The sequence below is a fragment of the Lycorma delicatula genome, chromosome 2, assembly GCF_047948215.1.
Source record: "Lycorma delicatula isolate Av1 chromosome 2, ASM4794821v1, whole genome shotgun sequence".
NCBI lineage: Eukaryota > Metazoa > Arthropoda > Insecta > Hemiptera > Fulgoridae > Lycorma > Lycorma delicatula.
This window is the reverse complement of record NC_134456.1, coordinates 231,633,293-231,653,211: the sequence shown is the minus strand read 5'-3', so window position 1 is coordinate 231,653,211 and position 19,919 is coordinate 231,633,293. Positions and strand designations below refer to the sequence as shown.

At 27.6% G+C, this 19,919-nt stretch overlaps 1 protein-coding gene across 2 annotated transcripts in view; it reads right to left on the bottom strand.

Annotated features, from left to right (window-relative positions):
* Positions 1–19,919, bottom strand: part of qua (villin like protein quail) — a 200,861-nt gene that overhangs the window by 24,729 nt on the left and 156,213 nt on the right. For both annotated transcript variants that reach the window (XM_075357331.1, XM_075357329.1), the window contains exons 5-10: positions 17,876–18,101; positions 12,787–13,071; positions 10,239–10,476; positions 6,675–6,925; positions 4,054–4,296; positions 3,275–3,440 (exon numbers count right to left, since the gene is read on the bottom strand). In XM_075357331.1, the coding sequence (XP_075213446.1) occupies positions 3,275–3,440; positions 4,054–4,296; positions 6,675–6,925; positions 10,239–10,476; positions 12,787–13,071; positions 17,876–18,101 (1,409 nt within the window). The remainder of the gene's footprint in view (positions 1–3,274; positions 3,441–4,053; positions 4,297–6,674; positions 6,926–10,238; positions 10,477–12,786; positions 13,072–17,875; positions 18,102–19,919) is intronic.

The following is a 19,919-nucleotide window of genomic DNA, read 5'->3' as shown; positions in this document are numbered from 1 at the left end:
AAATGAACCACGTATCTCATTTCAAATATTCAGCTTGTCAGCCACACAAGCGAAGAAAAAATAGCCCCTGTTCTTAAACTTTTGCAATATGTATCCCTTAACGATGAAGAAAAATATTTTTATGGTAATGCTTTGGGAACAGAGTGTAATGGAAATGATACAGTAGTTTATGGATGTATCAGTGAAGAAAATTAATCATTTTTGTAATTTGTTTTAAATGTTATATTGCTGATACCTACTTCTGTTTTCCCTTTTCGCCAGAATCTCTTACATCTACAAATATTTCTTGTGTAAATTCTTTTATTAAATTTATTATATTGGAAAGCTGTAAGTGGTCATTATTTTCTCCTTGTCATTAGTCTTAAGTAATATCATTAGTTAAACAATACTACTTAGTTCATTCCAAAGTATCCTAAGTCATGTGACTTAGGATGGTTTGGAAGTGACTGTCATTTTAATTTTGAAAAATCTAGCTACACATTAACTCTAAAATTAGAAAAAATTAGGTAATTTTTCTCTATTAGGACAGAAAATATTTACAAAATTTTCAGCTGAAATTTTTCACTATTACCCAAATTTTTTTAAATTTTTTTTCAGTTTCCCAACAATTTGAAAAAATTACTTGAAAAAATAAGTGGAATGTAGCTCTTCAATTACTGCCTAATATCTGAGATGAGCTCAAATTAAAGTAATATTTACTATTGCACCTTCAAAATATAAAATATACACTACTCAAAAAACATCACATTCTGAAAAATATATTGATATTTTAAGTTGGAATTGTTACTCTAATGTAGTTTTCCCAGAACATTAAATTCTACCAAAATATATATTTCAAGGGAGATCAACAACTCAATAATTACAAACAATTCTTTAACTGTAAGAAGAAAGACAAACAACACAAAATGCTAAAGTTGAATAATTAAGAAGCTTTATCAATAAGTTTTTTTAAACAAAATTGTAAAAAATGCACCTGGAGAACTGACATTTTTTAATATAAAAAATAGAATTAGAAAAATTTTTCTGTTTGTAAATTTTTTCTGCAAAGATTTTGAAACTTTATTGTTGCAGTAATAATATATGTTTGCATTAGATGTGTAATAAAAACTCTAAGATTGAATTGAAGATTCTTAAGTAGTACTCAAAATGTAGTGGATCTTTTATTAATATGTGTAGTGAAATCATGAAATCTCTATTCACAAACAACTCCCACCTATGGATTACTCAAAATAATAGTTTTACTATCTCTGTTATATGAAATAGTAATTCTTAATAAAATAATTTAAATAGCAAACATTTTGAATGATAGAAAATGTATCAGCAAAAGTTTGACATGGCTTATTGTATGTATTATCATATGCAATTATAAAGATTGGACCAAGAGAGTAGGTAGGGCCATTGTGACAGATAGATAAGACAGGACTACAGTCTGCCATAATCTTTTAAAGAGAAATTGTAAATAACTCAATCAAAAGTAAATTCCTTGCTGTAAATCCATTGTGAGAAGTCATACAAATCTATATATCCAAAGATAGGAAAATACAAATGATGTTTCATTCCTGGCAAAAAGTTCAAAGTAAAAGTTTGATTTTGGTAATCATTTTATAAATTATTCATTTTTATAAATTAAAACATAAAAATGAACCGACTTATGGAAGTTTGAATGAGATTTAAGGATATATAGATCATTGGTGCAGAGTGTAATATTACATGACTCAAATGGGATGTGAAGAAAAGAGATGGAAATTGATTGTTAGCAATTGAAATGGATCTTATGAGGTGTAATATTCAAAAGATGAAAATGGACAGAGTGAGGAATTCTGTGATATAAAGAATGAAAATGGAGGGGGACATTTTAGATATTCGCAGAAGGCAGTTGGTTTGGTCTGTCAATAGAAAGGAAAAGGAGTGTGAGTGTCTCCCTAAGTATATTTTGGAATAGTTACCACATAACAGAAGAAAAAGGGGACAGCCAAGACGTACATGGATGGACGGTATAACCAAGGTGGCAGGAGGTTTGAACATGGAGGACTGCCAGGAGACTTCGATGGAAACTGGGTGTAGAGAGATCGTGACAGCCGTAGAAATCTGGATTAATAAATAAAATAAATTAAAACAATTTTTTCTTGTATTCTTTTGAAAACTGCTTGATTAAACTTTTTGGGATTTTTTACATTTATTTTATAGTTTTTTCTTTTTTGTCTATACAAATGTTGGCAACTAAATGGACCAACTGTGTATTTTCTTTATCACCTGTGCTGAACATTACGTATGATCATATCCTAATTTACTGATTGCATTAATTCAATACATCTTATTACCTCTAAAGTAAATGTCTGTGGCCCAACTTACTTCCATGATCATATATACATGTTGCAATTTATGTTTTTTTATTTAGTTGCATATGCTCAGTTTAGAGAGCTGATTTCATATTCAGTTACAAATCAAACCATTTTTCAATAATTTAAAAAGAATATATTTTCATAAAGCAGGGTTTCTTACAGGATACATGATTTCTGGTGTAATTATGGTAAATGTTGTCAATGTTTATACATGCAGTATATTAATGTTAATTTAAAATACAAAGTACAAAGTTATACAAGGAGATGTTTTTAATTTTGTATCCAGTACAACAAAATAATGAAAATAGTGATCAGGAGTTTAAAAACTAGATTTTGATAAGAATGATCCACCAGACTCCATTTCATATTAAGGGGATCCTATGTGTCATAACTGAACAGTGTTGTAGGAAGTGTAAAATGACAACTGGGGTTTTAAGATGGCAATGTTTAAATTTCATATAGAAAACACTTATTTCATTTAGCAAAACAAAGATTTTTCAGTACAATACTGTCAAATATTGCTTCATTTACTGGAGTAATTTTTTTAATCAAATTTATTTTTAGTTGAAATTTTTTAAAATAACATAATGAACATATGTGGTGCAATTTCTATTCTGATGTTTTTAGTTTATATTATGTAGTAGCGAACCAATAATTAACTGAATAATAAGTATGATATAAACATTCTTTTATAGACTGTTATTCTAAAAGATTTGGCTGGAATTGTTATTCCAACATGATATTATTGTTTTATTGTATAAGAATCAAACTTACAGTATGAAAGACTTACTCCTGACAACACTACCTAGAAGGGCTATAAAATGTGCAATAATGTATTACATCATATGGCAAAGGTGAATGTTCTTAGATCATTTATTTCAAATAGAATATATGTTAAAAATACCATATTTAATGCTATGTATATATTATACCTTCATAAACAACAACATGATCAGTATTATCTATTGACTGAGCTATACTTTTAGCCATTTCTCTTTCATCACCAGTAGAGCCTTTGCCACACCAAACAAAACAACTTCCATTAAAAAATAGTACAAATACATCATTTGAATTAAGTGATGAGGCTTGAAATTTGACCTAGAAATAAAAAAAATAGCGCTGTTTCAATTTAAAAATGATATACAATATTAATAACAAATAATTAAAAAAAAAACACAGGTATCAAAATTAAAACTAATCTCACAATAACCAATGACACCACTTATGTAGAATTTCATTTCACCTTGCCCATGAATTTCTACAAGCTGACAATGGATTTTAGCTGGTCAAATGTTTTTGTTGTTCGAAAACTGGATTACTTTTCAGTGATTCATGAATCACCAATATCCTGCAACTTGTGAATGAATTTGAATTCACAAATCACAGGATTATAAATTCATAAGTTTCTTAAAAAACCATTACAAAAAATCAACCAGTGCACTAACTGACTCTGTGAACATAGCAGGATCCTTATGGTGACAGTTCTTGACTTTTCTTTATGTACTTCATCTGAGTAAATCAGTTGACCATCATATATAATCATATGACCGTCTTATGAAATAGAAGCTTCAATAATGCACTGTAAAGGTATGATTGTATCAAATCATTGACTTTTTTTTAAGAAGGATATGTTATTCAAATTAAAAATTGCTAATACATTACTTTTATATTACAGAGATTATTAACAACTGCAAAGTTATCAAAAACATACCTCGGTCGCTCTAGTATTGTATGGTCTATTTCCAATAACTTGCAAAAGAAATTTTGAAGGCATTGTCTTTTGATATTCCCCAGAGAAAGTCATCATCTTTCCTTTAAAAATTGCGAGGAAATGTGGAGATTCTTTGCCTTGTACCAATCTCACTTGTGCAAGATTTACATTATTCAGCTGATTGTCTTTTTCAACTGTATGAAATGCCAAAGCTGTTTGTTCAGTAGCTGATGATTGGAGTCCCTAAAAAGAAATAACATAAAGAACTATTTTTATTTCCAAGTTTGTGTAATTTTTTTCAGTCAGTTCAGTTTTATATAAAATTTCCTAACATTTTAAAAAAGACTTAAGTTACAATAAATCTTCTTAAGATAAAACTAAATTTAGTTTTATCTTAATTACTGCATATAATGTTATTTGAAATCACATTATTAGAAAAAAGAGTGTATTCTAATATGAAGTACAGATTCTGAGGTAAAAAATACTAATTAGCATTTATTAAATCTCATAAGTGATTACATGTGGCATTTTAAGTGTTGTAATGTAATTTTAAATTTTACGAAGAACCTTTCAATCAATTCTTTTCAAAGAAATGGTAAATGGTAATTCAGAGAAGAAAAATTGTCTTATTCCTTCCAAAAAACTCTTCTTGACATCTAATTACATTCATAGTATCTAATGCCTAATAGTACAAAAAAGTTAAAGAAACAAACCTAATGAAGGAATTGTGTAAATAAAAACTGCATTTAAAGAGGAAGTTGGTTTCCAATGAAATACAGCTGCATCTGTACGAGTAATGTACTGGTTTGACTGCTGTAGGTTCTTGCACAGCTTTTCTAAAAATGTATTATGTATTATGAAATGATTTTCAGAAATAAAGAATTTTTTTACTCAATGAAATGTAAGAATAAAAACTTTTATTCAGTTCTCCTCCTACTGTTATATCTATAACAGTAAAGCTTTGTAATTATTAATAATTACAAATCTCAAACTGCAACAGATAAAGATCATCTGGCTATTGATAAGTACCATATTTTTTATGAATTGTCAATAATTTCAGGATAACTTACCGAACCTAAAATGTGTAACATTGTTTAACAGTAGATCGGAAATAATAGACAAATAATAGATTGAAATAATGGTACTACTGCACATAGATTGCCTGCACATTTAAGTATTTGAGTCTGTGTCAAGCATTAGCTTTTGAACAAGGTTGTTTTTGTAAACTGTTGAAGAATTCATATTGTGCATTGACAAAAGTTCAGGGACGTATTTGAAAAGTAAGTGCCACTAAGTGTTATTCAAAGGTTCGTTAAACATTTTTGTGAAACAGGTTTGATGTTAGACCAGAAATGTGCACAGGTTAATTGCAGATCATACAGGTCATGAAAGTGGCAGTTACAAAATCTCCTCATATCCTGTTACAACAGGACAGAGCACCACTTGCCATACAGCTCATTCTACCATAAAGATTCTACAGGATTTTACAGTGGAAGTATAATTTCTAAAGAGTTGGTGCTACAAGATCCCTGATCTGATTAGACTAGACTTTAATCTGTGAGGTTACTTAAAAGAGATTGTTTATAGGAGCAATCCACACACTCAGCAGGAACTGAAGACAAACATTACCAATGCTATCAAGGAAACAGACAAGGTATAGCTAACAAGAGTATCCAGGAACATAGTCAAACATGTTGGCAAGTGCATGGAAGTGGATGGACATCATTTTCAATACCTTGTGTAAATTATTGTGCAAGTGTTTGCTAATCAACTTCTATTTATAGACAAAACTAAGTGATGGTCAGACCTATTTTAAATTGAATACCTTATACATATATATTGAAAGTATTACAGCAAAATTAAAAACTACTGTTCTTTTAAACAACTATTACATTCTATTTTCTGCAATTTGTAAAAAACAAAATTATAAATTAATTTTATATTTATTTTCTTTTAGATTCATTGCTAATTGTTTTTCTGCAACAAATTATTAATAATAGTCAATAATAAATGATAAATTAAAATCATCTCAAAACTAGTTTTTGGTTTAAGATCACCATTAACTCAAGCATCCAAGGGGCAGCGACTCAGAGTGGGAGTTGTGAGACATTATTATGAAAGCCAATGAAAAACCCAAAATTTTGATGTAAAAAACTTTAGGCTGTAACAATCCTAACCCCAAAATTATGACCATACAATGTTTTTCACAGTTAATTTCCAAAGAGGACAACTACCTCTAAAGTTAACTGCTGAAACACTCAAAAATAAAATTTATCAAATGCTCCTATCTCAAATTTTTCTTTTGTATGAGAACACTACTTTGAGTAAAAGTTTGCATTTAGAAGAAAAAAATATGATTTTTTAATATCAAAATTAGTAATTAAACTGAGAATGAGAAAATGTAACTTATTATGCTTTACAAATAAGTAACTGACATTTAATGTATTTGTATCATAAATTTTTTTTGGAATAAAAAAAAAATATATTTCATCTGCTCATGATCACTTTCATAACAGTTGTTTTCATCAGATTAGTTATTTGAATATTAAAAATAAATTAATTTTAAATAGTACATATGTTCCTTCTTTTTAGCCTGAATTATTAGTAATAAAAAAACTTACAACCCAGTAGTACAATATATGTCTTTCTTTTCCGGAAGCTGAATATACGTAATGTACAAGATAACAATCTCCACTATAGAAAGTTCCATATGATTCTTTAGGTAACTCAATCAGGTCTGTTTTATCAACTCTCCATACAGTTACTGAACCGCTGCCATCATCCACAAGCTGAGTTTCTGCAGCAAGATTTGGTGATGCTTGCAATGACTCCGCATCCAATTTTGGTACAACTGTTTTAGCCTTCCGCAAAACTAACACAAAAAACAAAAACATAATAACAAATTTTTTAATCAACAAATTTTTTCAGGCTTGACAATGGTTATTAAGCACTAAGTATGTTATTTTTATTATAAAAAAATGTTGCATAACTTTCCTGACTTTATCCTGACAGATTTTTCTTTATTATGCCATAGGGTTTTTAAATAATAATGACTTAATTATTCAATATTTCCAGTACAATTGCGAAAAATATCAAAGTGATACAAATTATGCAATATTAAAGTATAATTTTAAAAAAAATTCTCTGGAAAACATTTTGGATCCTAGCTGATCTCTTTGACCGTTGTTTATATTTTATCATCAAAATTATACTGTATTTAGTGAATAATTCCAAAAATTAATTTTTTTTTTTATTAAAAATGTTGATCTTTTAAACAGCCATAACTTGAAAACAGATATCTGAGATTACAAAAATTGAAACAAATCTTTAGATAGGCCCCACAGGAGCCCCATTTTTAAAAATCCTATGTTATCTATATTAATATTACTATATAGTTAGATTTAAAGTAAAAAAAAGATACTTTAAATATGGACCACATTCAATGCCTTTGTTTTTGAGTCTTAAATTAACTGAGTAATTATTTACTCAAGAGTAATTATAAGTTGGTCTGATTTGGTGCAATGTTATTTAACGAAGGTAATAAAAATTATAGTTTTCTAAAAAAAAATTGATCACCCCATATCCAGTGGGGTTGAAAATCAGGCCAAAGCAGGATTATAAAGTATGTAGCCAGATATTTGTGCCAGATTTAAACTTTTTTTGTCAATGTATTTTCGAGATCAATGAACTTTCATAACTAGTAAGAAATTTCATAGTATATTCTTATGTCTCATTGCAAGTTTCCATGATTCACTGTTTATAATCCAGTGGTCAGATTTAATGTTTAATTTTTATTTTTTGAATTTATAAATATTTATTTAGTTTTTCCTTTTATATGCCAATGGTATATTTTACCAATTTTTCTTTTTATAATTAACGGTAAACTTAACAGTAGAATAACATTCAAATTATTATTTAAAAAATGTTATAATGTTGCATCCTATATTAAATTATTTATACATGCTCATGAGCACTTTCATAACAGTAGCTACTTTATCAGAACAATTATTGCATTTTAAAAATAAATTAATAACAAGTACAAATGCTTCTTTTATTAATTTTTAATTTGTTTTATGCAATTTTGTTAGTAACTTATAGCTTAAAAATTTCTGTTTTTTAACTTCTGTTTTACATAATGATTGTTTAATTTTGTAGCTTTTTAATCACATTTTCTAAGTTTCAGAAAAAAATCACTATCTTTTGTATCTAGAAGCCTGTTTTTTTAAATAATAATTCAAACTAATTTTGTCATTATTATCCAGGGTTTAATAATCATATTCCAAGATTAAACTGACTGATATAGAAATTAAATAAGTAGTGGAGTGGTATCATTCATCGATAATTTGTTGTACTTAAAATCATTCTTTGTAAAAATACAAAAATAAAATGAAGTAAAACAAATTAAATAAGTAGTGGTAGATTCATCAATAGCTTTCTACATCAATCAGTTTAATTCTACCCTTTATTTTTATATCTAGATTTATTTGTTTTGCTGTATTTGAAAAGCCAACTCCTATGAGCTTAATTAAAACAAAATTACTAAATATTTATTATTTTATTTGTTGGAGTATAAAATTATTAAAAAAATATCAACTTAAATTTCTAAAATTATAGCATGTTAACAAATAGTTTTACAAACTGCAACCCAGCAGCAGAATACATTAATTTACCAACATTAATAAAACAACTTTATATACCACTGTTTTTCTTTTATAACTTTTGGGTTGTTTTGTAGAACCAAAGTATTCTTCCAAAGTATTTTTTTATGACAATAAAAAACCAAAATATATTCCATTAGCAGATAATAACATTATAATTAAATATATTTTTAAATGTAATTATAAGTTTTGAAAAATTTAATTTATTATTTCCCTAAGCTAATAATCATGTTAAAATTTTAATCATCCTTTTAATTACATTTTTTGTTGCTGTGTAATTTTTTTGAGGGTGAGGAATTTAAATTTGTCATTATTGATTTCAAACAAAAAAAATTATACTCCAATGTCAATGCATATAATAAACACATATTAAGTATAAAATTACATTTAAAAAAAAGATAAAAGTAATTAATAAAAATAATCTTTTAACATTTACAACAAAGAAGGTATTTACAAAATTGTAAAAAAATAAATGAAAAAAGGAAAACTTAAAAATGCTGTCAGGGATGTTTGACAAGCATATAAATATAATTTAAAAAACTGACAACAAAGTTGTGATAATTTGATGACAATTTTATAACTTTTTATATAATAGAAAAATAATTATAAGTGAAAAATATTACAGTGAAAATTGTTATTAAGATTTCTTTTTTGGGATGGAGGTAATATTTATGATGAAGTTTATTGTATGATTAAATTAAGTTGTATGATGTGCTATTTATTGTATTATTATATGCTAAATAAACCAAAAAAAGTATTTTATTTTTTCTGTTTTTGCTCCTCCGCTCCAAAATCACTTTCCAAGAAAATTTTTGGATTTTTTTAAGTTTACTATATTTAAATGGAAGAGACTAAAAAGTTCCACTGAAAATTTTACAACAATAATGTTTCTTTTTCAAAAAGATTCTTTTTAGGGGGTAGGATGGATTATGATGAAATTTTATTGTAACATTATTACTAAAAATTTATTATTTAAACTTTTAATCTGATTAAACAGGTATTCCAAAATATTAGTATTATTCAATGGTTAATTTTATAAATAATAATTTTTTGTTTAGATTTAGCCAAATCATTTAGCAGCAGAATGATTTATATAATCTTAATATTTATATATATATATATATATATAATTATGGCTTAAAATTTGATTATGCTATTTATTGTATAAAAAAAGTTTTTTTATAAATAGAGATATCTTTGTGAAAACTTTCAATTGAGAAAAACAAGCAAGAGAAAAAGCAGTAAATGATAATATTTTTAATTACTTTTAATAAATGTGAGTCATATACTGTAGTGGGTGTCTCGCAAAGAAATAAAAAGTAAAACAGTCATATAAACTTTGAAACATTGAAAAATTTAAATCATATTAACAAATAAAATGTTCTGAATTGCTTCATTTCAAGTTATAATTTCAACCTGGTTTCTGCTCTAACGGTAAAAATGAAACCCAATTGAAATTCTTGGAACCTAAATTAATAATAATGATTTTACATTGCAAAATGTAATTAAGAGTAAAATAAATATTACCTGATGTTCTTTTATGATTACTAAATGGCTCTTTATTGACCCAGTTAAGGAAAAGTGCCTTAAATTCCATTGGCTCCCCCGATTCAACAACTCTATTGATAGGTGTACTGGCAGGATAAAGTTTCTTTTTTACAAATCCATATGCATTTCTCATTGCTTCAACTCTTTCTTTAATTGATGCTTTCTTTCCAATCCACACCCATACACCTTTAGCTCCATTGTCAATTATATATGAATCCTAAATATTTTAACAATAAAACAAATTTATATTTTAGATAATAGTAGAATAAAAACCTTTAATAACAAATTGATTATGCTTATTTGCACAAAGTGTGTATTGATGACGTGCATTGGAACTATTTTTTTAATTTACCCTTATTCAATATTATTACTTTTATTACAAAAAAAAATTTCTGTTAAAATCAATGAAATATGTTAATTTTCTCTCTCTCTCACTCTCTCTCTCTCCGTGTGTATGTGCGCATGCACGGACACACACATACACACGCAATGTACGTATTACATACATTACAGTATGTAGTGATAGTACAAAGGTGATAACAGGAAAGAACAGTGGATTTCTGAAAATATTAATAGATTATCTTATACCAAGGGCAGAATGGATGTACTGCTTCTTCGCAGACATGCTTTTGCCATAAAAAATATCCTGGATAATCTCAACAAATTCTTTGCGAAGTTGTAAAAATGGTTAATTATATTAAAAGTCGATAGTTACAGAATAGGTTGTTTGTTAAACTATGTGATGAAAAGAAAAAATCTCAACTTTTCCATACAGAAGTCAGATATATCATGGGGAAAAGTGTTAACCTGGTTATTGAAATTGAAAGATGGATTAACAGTATCTTTCCAGGCTTAAACAAACACATTTCTCAATGATTTTAGAGAATAAAAAGTATATTGCTGTTGGCTTACTTGGCTCATATATTTTTGCATCTAACAACTTGAATGTGAATTTACAAGGATATGATAAAAACACTTTATTAGTGACAGGCAAAGTTCATACTTTCATGAAGAAGCGTAACTGGATTAACTGCCTTCAAAGCAAAAGTTTTGATCTGTTTCCCCACTCAAAAGTAAATTAAAAGTAAAATGTTATTTAAAATAACATTTAAATTAAATTGTACTTTAAAATTTAAAGTACAATGTTATTACTAGAATGATTGCTGTTATGATATCATTCATTTTTCAGTTTTTTCTTTTCTGTTTTTAACCATATGGTTTTCCAGTTATATTTGTATTATATTTATTTTGTTGCATAGAAGTTATTTTTATTGCTTTTTTACAGTTTTTTAAACAACTATTTGAAGGGTCAATACTGTTGTTATTTAAGTGTTTTTTATATATATTTTTGAATTCTATAGCTTATATAAGAAAAATAATATAATAATTTTCTGTTTATGTTGAGAAAATATTCTGATTATATTAAGAAAAATTTAGATGAAGACACTATTATTCACCACAGTTATTCACTATTATTCACAGTATGAAGATGCATTTGCGTGAGCTAACAATTCAGTTGAAGGAGTATTTCCTGGAAGATAAAAATGATTTCTTGAAGAGATGGGTACTGAATCCATTTAGTGATAATGTTGTTACAGCTGCTAAGTTATTTTGATTCACAAATGGTGAATCAAAATGTCTGCAAATAAAAGTTACAACTTCAATTCACATCTTAAGGTTTAAATACATTTTGGCTTGCTCGTCAAAGTGAATATGGAAATTAGTTGCAGAAGCATAGAAAGTAAGTCCCTTTTACCATATCTTACCTCTGTGAAAAGGGTTTTTAGTCTATGGTTACGCTAAAAACTAAATACGGGAATTGGAGAAAATGGAGAAACTTTTAAACGAAAAACAAATACAACCAACTCATTTTTTTTGCATGTGTACTTATAAATGTAAGTAAAATGTTAAAATGATTTTTTTCTCATAAAATGATTTCATTATTGTTTATGTGTAAAGTTGTAGGCTAATTTCACAATCCCCCTTTCATCATCATGGCCCCCAGGTTGAGAAACACTGGTCTAAAGGTATAATTGTTAATGTGTTCAGGTCTGTGGGTCAAACAAGCTGGTGATACCAGTTGGTATCAATGACAATAATTTGGTTAAGTAATGCATTTATTTAATATTAAAGTTTTAATAGTGGAGGGGTTAAACAAGTGGTATATAAAAAGTACAAAAAAGCAATAACTAATTTGTGGTTTTAACTTAATGTTAAACCCTTTACACATAAAAATAAAATACTTGCTAAGAAAAAATATTTAAAAGATACTGTAACTGCTTCACAATATGCATAAAATAAATGTAATTGAATGACAGCAATAAAATAATTTATAATTACTCTACCCAAACTAAATCGAACAAGAAAACCATAGAAACATGGATGATGATAGTTTACTAGTTTATTAGTAAATATAATTGAGACTAAATTAAAAAAAAATCGTGATAATTAACTATCACAAGAAATTCAAAATAAAACATATATTAAATGTTTAATTATTAAATAAATTAAAAGAAAAAAATCTTACATCAGATTTTAAATCAGACTGTAACAATGGTCCAGATTTTATTTCAGTCACTTTATAAGTACCATCGTCATCAGAACATTGATATAATTTAAGTGCATTACGTTCCATATATTCAGTCATTTGATCATCTTCAGAGGTTTTTCTAATTGCTTGTCTTGCAGCTGGTGATAGATCCAGGTATATACCAAGAAGTAAACGTTCTGATTCCGGTAGCTTAGATTCCTTACCATCATCCATAAATACTATTGATACTGCACTATGTTCTTCTTTTAACTGCATAGCTATCTGTTTTTCAAAAACCAAATTAACCAAATAAGAATTATTGTAATTAAAAAATTAAACAATTTTTATTTTCAAGAAATGAAAAGTTTCTTTAGAACCAAATTACAGGAATAAAGAATACATCTTCACTTTTACTTACTAAAGAACTAACATGAGAAAAATAATAACTAAAAGAAAGATTATAATTGTATAGATTAATATAAATATATATACAAAAAAAAAAAAAACAACCATGAACCCAGTGGAACACAAAATGAATGACATGTAATAATAATAGTAGCTAGAACAAAGAAATAGAAAATTTTATTGTTTCATGTCATTAAATTATAACAGTCTGGAGGTTAAAAATCATTATAATTAATTTGGAGGTATAAATTATAATTCTTATAATTTAAAATATTATAATTATTTGCTCACCTCCAATCGAAGCACCTTCCTGGAAAGACCACAACGAAATCAATTATCACATCCAAAATAACATTGTAATCATTCTTTTCATAATATTTAAAAAATATAAATAAATAAAAGAGAGAAGTAATATGTTATCATACTGCTAATCTAAATGTACACACATTATGTTAAATAATTTTTACCCATTTCTTTATTGTATTAGCTATATACTGAAACACTTTATAGTAAGCTCACAATTTTTAATTGTATATCAAATTAACAATTATATAAAAAAGTACAACAGCAGTTTTTCACATTGTCATGTATTGTTCTATCACATTGGACAAATGACTATCTATTTTTGTAATGTGTGTGTAAGTATTCTAAAAATCTTTTTCTGAATAAACAACCTGGTGATTTTCATAAATATTATTGAAATTATTACAATTAATTTTATAGATCCAACCTAAATTCAAATTTATCATATCAAATATTTCTATTGAATTTTTATTTACGAGGTTTAATTCAGTTTTTTAATTTTGGGGGTTTTCAATTAAATTTCTTTTGTTAATTTGTATATTTTGTAATTTATTTTGTATTTATAAATCTTCTACTACCATTTTGTTAGCAATACTCATATTCTTTATGATATTTGTAAGCTTAATTTGTGTTTATTAACAATTGCATATATATGTGTGTGTATGTGCATGTGGTGTGGTGCTTTTCTTTGAGCTAATGTAAATTCCTATTAACTTCCATGAAGCTACATGATGTACAGCAAGCAGGAACATGTAACATCAAAAGGTTGTTTTGGGCAGTGGGAGATGTGAACACAAGTTGCCACAAAAATAAATCTGAGGACAACATTCTTTCATCAAGTGAAGTTATGTAATTAATTATAATAGATACTAATATACTTTTGCTAGTAATATACTAGCAAAAAGTTGGGTTTTGAATAAACTCACTCTCAGTTATCATAGACTATATTTATCTATTATCCAGTTATTTATCTATTTTTATGTGGAGTAATGCCCATCGACATAGCCTATGATTTGTAAAAATATATTAAAAACAGAAATAAATTGAAAAGAATGTTTTCTTTAAAATAAAAATATTTTTCTTAATTTATTATTTTAGCAGATACTTGTAAAATCTACAATTTAATAAGTATGTATGAGAGGTGGATCAAAAAATAAGTTACACCCTTGGTGTGTTCTTGAACTGAAAGGAATATAATGTCTTATGGTGGCAGCACTGGTTGTGTTGATGTTTTCACACTCCCCCACACTCCCCCAAGCAATTCTGTATGATATTCAGTATAGTGTCAGTCAGTATAGTGTGTTCTCTAGAAGTTTTGTCCACCATGGAAATGTGTTCAGTAGTCCAATTTTTGCAGGCAATAAGTTACAACTGTTGTGAAATTCAAAGCCAAATTGTTGAGGTTTATGGTTAGAATGCAATGTCACGCCACATGATCACAAAATGGTGCCAAATTTTCAGAAACAGAAGAACAAATGTGAGTGATTAACTGCGTGCTGGGTGTCCAACTGCAAACACGAGGGGCAATGCAGAACATGTGAATGAAATGATTTTGAGTAACCGGCGCATGAAAATTAGAAAGAAAGCAAGTGAACTTATCAATTATGGTGGTGTGTTTGCAATTATTCACTATCAGCTTTGTTACCGTAAGATGTGTGCACAATGGGTGCCACATCTATTGACTGAAAACCACAAACATCAACATTTTGCATCTGCTCTTTCTTTACTTCTTTATTTCAGGGCTGAAATGAATCATCACAGGGGATGAGAGCTGGGTGCTTCATTACACTCCTGTGACTAAATAAGCATCACATGAATGGAGACACAAAAATTCACCGCAACAAAAAAATTGAAAACATCCCCATATGTTTGAAAGGTTATGCAGACAGTTTTTTTTCACTTCTGAGGGAGTTGTTTACAGTGAGTTTATGCCCCAAGGAACAACAAATAATGCTGAATCTTACCTGTGAGACTAAAAAAAAATTGTGTAATGCCATTAAAGATCAAAGATCTGGAAGATTGAGCGATGGGTCATTTTTCTTCACGACAATGCTACTCATTCAGCTGTGACAAAGGAGTTACTGCAAAAATTCAGGTGGGAAGTGTGGTCTCATCAGCCTTACAACCCTGACCTAGCATCCTGTGATTACCACCTGTTTGGTTCTCGCTAATGTTGATGAACTGAAAGAAGCAGTCCTTAAATGGTTGAAGGAAATTGGACAAAATTTTTATGAGAGTGGAATTGAAAAACTTGTCACAAGGTATTAAAAGTGTTTAGAAAAACATGGTGGTTATGTTGAAAAATAGATAAAAAATATTAGTTTTTTGTTCAATAAAAAAAAAAATTGTCTTACAAATATGTATTTGTTTCATAGAGGGGGTGTAACTTACTTTCTGATCATCTCTTGTAGTTTATACTGAAACAGAACAATGTATTTTCCTTTAACAGGGAATACTAATATAAATACACACATACAGTACAATGATTATATATAATTAATTTGTCATTTTATTCTTTTACATCAACATTTAAATTTATATATTAACATTTAATTAATTTCATCACATAATTTCTCATTCTATCCTCTTATTGCTCTTGGCCCATAAGGAGAATTTCTTATCTTATCAATCTACTGAAAGTGTAGAAATTTAAAAAGGCTAATTTATTTTATTCTGGACATGCTCATCAACAGTTGAGCTCAAAGAATTTCTTTCTCTCTTACGTCAATAACTGCTTTGTCTAATGTCATACCCTGAAACATGTCCTGATGTTTGCAAAAGCCAGTTCAAACTGAAATTGTTTTCTAATAAAATTTGTAGTTCCATTTGTCCATGTTTTCATAATATTAGGTATTAGTATGCAGCCATTACTTTCATAAGTCACTGTAATTACTAAATCAAACCAGAATAGCTATTAGAGGTTGATTAGAGAAGAGGTATGGTTTTCCTTGTAAATTATATTTTGTACATATCCAAAAGTGTGTTTCATTAAAACCCTTTCAGTCCTTTTTGGTAAATGGTTGCATTAATGCAACCATGTGACAAATGAAGAAATTGCCTTAAGTCCATTAACTAAATCTGGTGAAGTGGACTTAGCTTTTTCACGATTCTATGCAGTTTGTATCATAGTAGACTATTACTGTATTTAATTTTTCCATATTAAATGCTTTCATATCACTAAGGTTTCATACATTTTTCAAATTGTGAAAACTTTTGATAACATTTTATTATATTTCATACTGTTTTAGTCAATTCGCTGTCATTGATTACATCAAGTATTTCTTGATTATATAGGTACAATTAGCTAAAAATTATATAACCTACTATCTTGAGTGTTGTATTCTTGGCCAATAAATATTCATTGAAAAATACTTTTGACATTGATAACTTGTTGCCATTGATCTCAATATCAGCAAATCAATGATTGTTGTTTTTAAATCATAAGCCTAACACTTACATGATTGACAATAAACATGCTGTAACCTTTAGTTTCAACAATTAATTTTAATTGAAGAAAAACAATTCTGAAATTAATTCATTTTAGTTCAAATTAATTAACTTTGGAAAATATCGAAGAAAGCTGCCAGTGTCTTGAGAGAAATTAATCACTTTCATAGTATAACAAATTGCTCTCTTTTTAATTTCTATGATGTAACAATTGGATGCTCATGAGCTATTAGCTGTTTCTTGACAAATGAAAGTCATTTAAAACATCAATTCTGATTACGGCTGAATAAGGGTTAAATGTATTCCTTTTTGAGAATTCATAATACTCAATAAATATGATTCTTTCATTTTTAAATTTAGCCAAAACTTATGACAATTGCTATGAGCTTTAAAACTAATTTTTCTCTATCCGTTAACAATATCAAATTGTCACTTACATCAAAATGTTTGAGGATCATTTTTAATTTTATCAATATTTCTGGTACTGATAAGTTAAAGTATATCATATTTGAATTTTCGTATTGTTAACAGTGTTTGGTAATTTTTAACTGCTTGAGCCAGTTGTACATTTGCATACACCATCCTAAAGCATTATCAAATACTTATTTTACCATTTTGTGAGCATCTGCTATGATTTTTCATATTTTAAAAGAAAATTTAGTGTATACTTTGTTTTCTTTCACCTTCTATACCTAAGAAAATATTGCTGATGAAAATAAACAAGAAACAAAAAAATACATTCTCCAAATTTGTTTATTGAAAACATTGCTGCTTAGCAGATTTCCTAATTGGGATAACATGCAGCTAGAATTAAGACCATCTAGTACCAAAACTTAATTTAGCACCAATATATTAATTTTATTGACAGAAATAAATTAAAGGAAATAGGTAGTAATAGGTATTAAATATATTTTAAACATTTCAAATATACCTTAGTGGCTTGAAGTTTTTCTATATTGTTAGCATCACTTCCTACCCAAACAAAGATAACATCATTGGTATCAATAATAAAAACATCTTGTTTATTAAAATGTTCCCATGAAATAGATGGCATTTGTTGAACAATTGGAATACGTCTTCCTTTAACACGAAACAATCTTGGCTCAAAATTATCTGCTACATGATTTAATCCAGAACTAACCCCTCCTCTTAGTAATCTGTAACATTAAATCCATTTTTTTCAACAATCATTTAATATAGATTTGCTAATTTTACCTTTTATATACTAAACAAAATTATATCAGATAATAAATTAGGAAATTAATAAAAATATGATTAAAAATAATAACTCTGTTTCTTATAAACAAAATTCAAAGTACAAATTGAGTAGGCTTTTTTACAACATTAAGAAATAAAATGTATTTATGTTAGTTATCATTGTCAAATGATTCGACTGCCTTAATTTTTAATTGCATCAACTAAATTCTTCAGAGCCAACAATTTCTTAAAAATATAGAATTTTGGGTAAAATAGTGCTATCTAGAAAAGAGATAAATTAAGGTTGACAGGCCAAAGAAGGCATTTTTAAATTAATATACAAAAGTAACCTTTATGTTTGATACAACACTGAATATGTTTACACAAAACTCAGTTTTGTTTTCTATATCACTTTCACTCAATGATTGTAATTTATCAGTTTGTAATTTGTAGGGCTTAAATAACAGTTGATTGACACAATACCCTCCTCCTTACTGTAACTTAAAGATTATTGAACTTTAAGCTGGCACATCCCATTGATTTACCTGGACTACGAATGAATGTCTGTCACACTGTCGAAACTGACCTTGTTAGGTGGGAATGAGACTTGAAGGTCTCATTACTGTATTCAGTGATTTATCAAATAATTCTGTAAGTTATTTACTTTTTTCAATATTAAAGGTTGCTTTTGTATAATTAACTTAGAACTCTGTATAATAATACATCCAGGTCTTGTTAATAACATAATGGCAAGATTTGCAGAGGGTTAAGAAATGTAGAAGAGAAAAGATTAAATATTTAAAACTGAAACTGAAGTCATACAAAGTAATAATTATGTTGAGATTAAAAGATTAATGGACAGAATAGAAAAGGAATGGAGAATATCATCTAACCTTTCAAATGACTATTGATTCCAAACATTTCTACTTTCAGTGAAATTTTAACTGTGGGAACTTTAAAAGAAATTAGTAATCATATTTCAAAACCATTAATTCAGAAAGAGGGATAAAACATTTTTCCATACTTCCCTTTATATGAATATTCCACCAATTCCACTGGTGGTTGTAATTTAACATGACATGTCAGTTACTCTTGAAAACAGTGATTATCAAGTATAACAAGATCCATGTCGGGTTTACTAGACAAAATGAGCAGTAGTGAGTGGTGTTTCCTATTGTCTTCTTCACAGAGATGTATGTACTGTTGTAAATCATTTTGCCAAGGCCATTGAAATGCTGGTGATATCCAACCCTACAGGTCATCTTTGCTCGCCACTACAGGCATTTGTCACATAATACAATTGACATTATTTTTCATGAAAGCAATATTTATGCCAGTCAATCATAAGAAAAGACAAAATTATGTAGACCAATAAATTAATGAACCTTTTTAAGGGAAATAATATAATATATAAACAATATAAAAATAATATTTAGGTGCAATATTAGAATAAAAATTATTAATGATACATTAACTCCAACATACCCATAATAAAAATAATTGTTAACCTAATCTTCATTTATAAAGCAAGTACCTATTGTATCAAAAGGTGAAATTTCAAAATTTTATTAACAAGGATGATTATCAAATGGTGTCTAAAATGATCACTATAAAATACTGTAAATAGTTAACTTGAAAGGATAATTAGTAAAAAATTTAACAAATATATAAATAAATTTTACTGGTATTAAATAAATTTAATGAATTTTATAAGTTCATATTACTATTTTCAACAGAGTAGTGATGGACTGGGTACAACAGTATAAAACCTTATGATG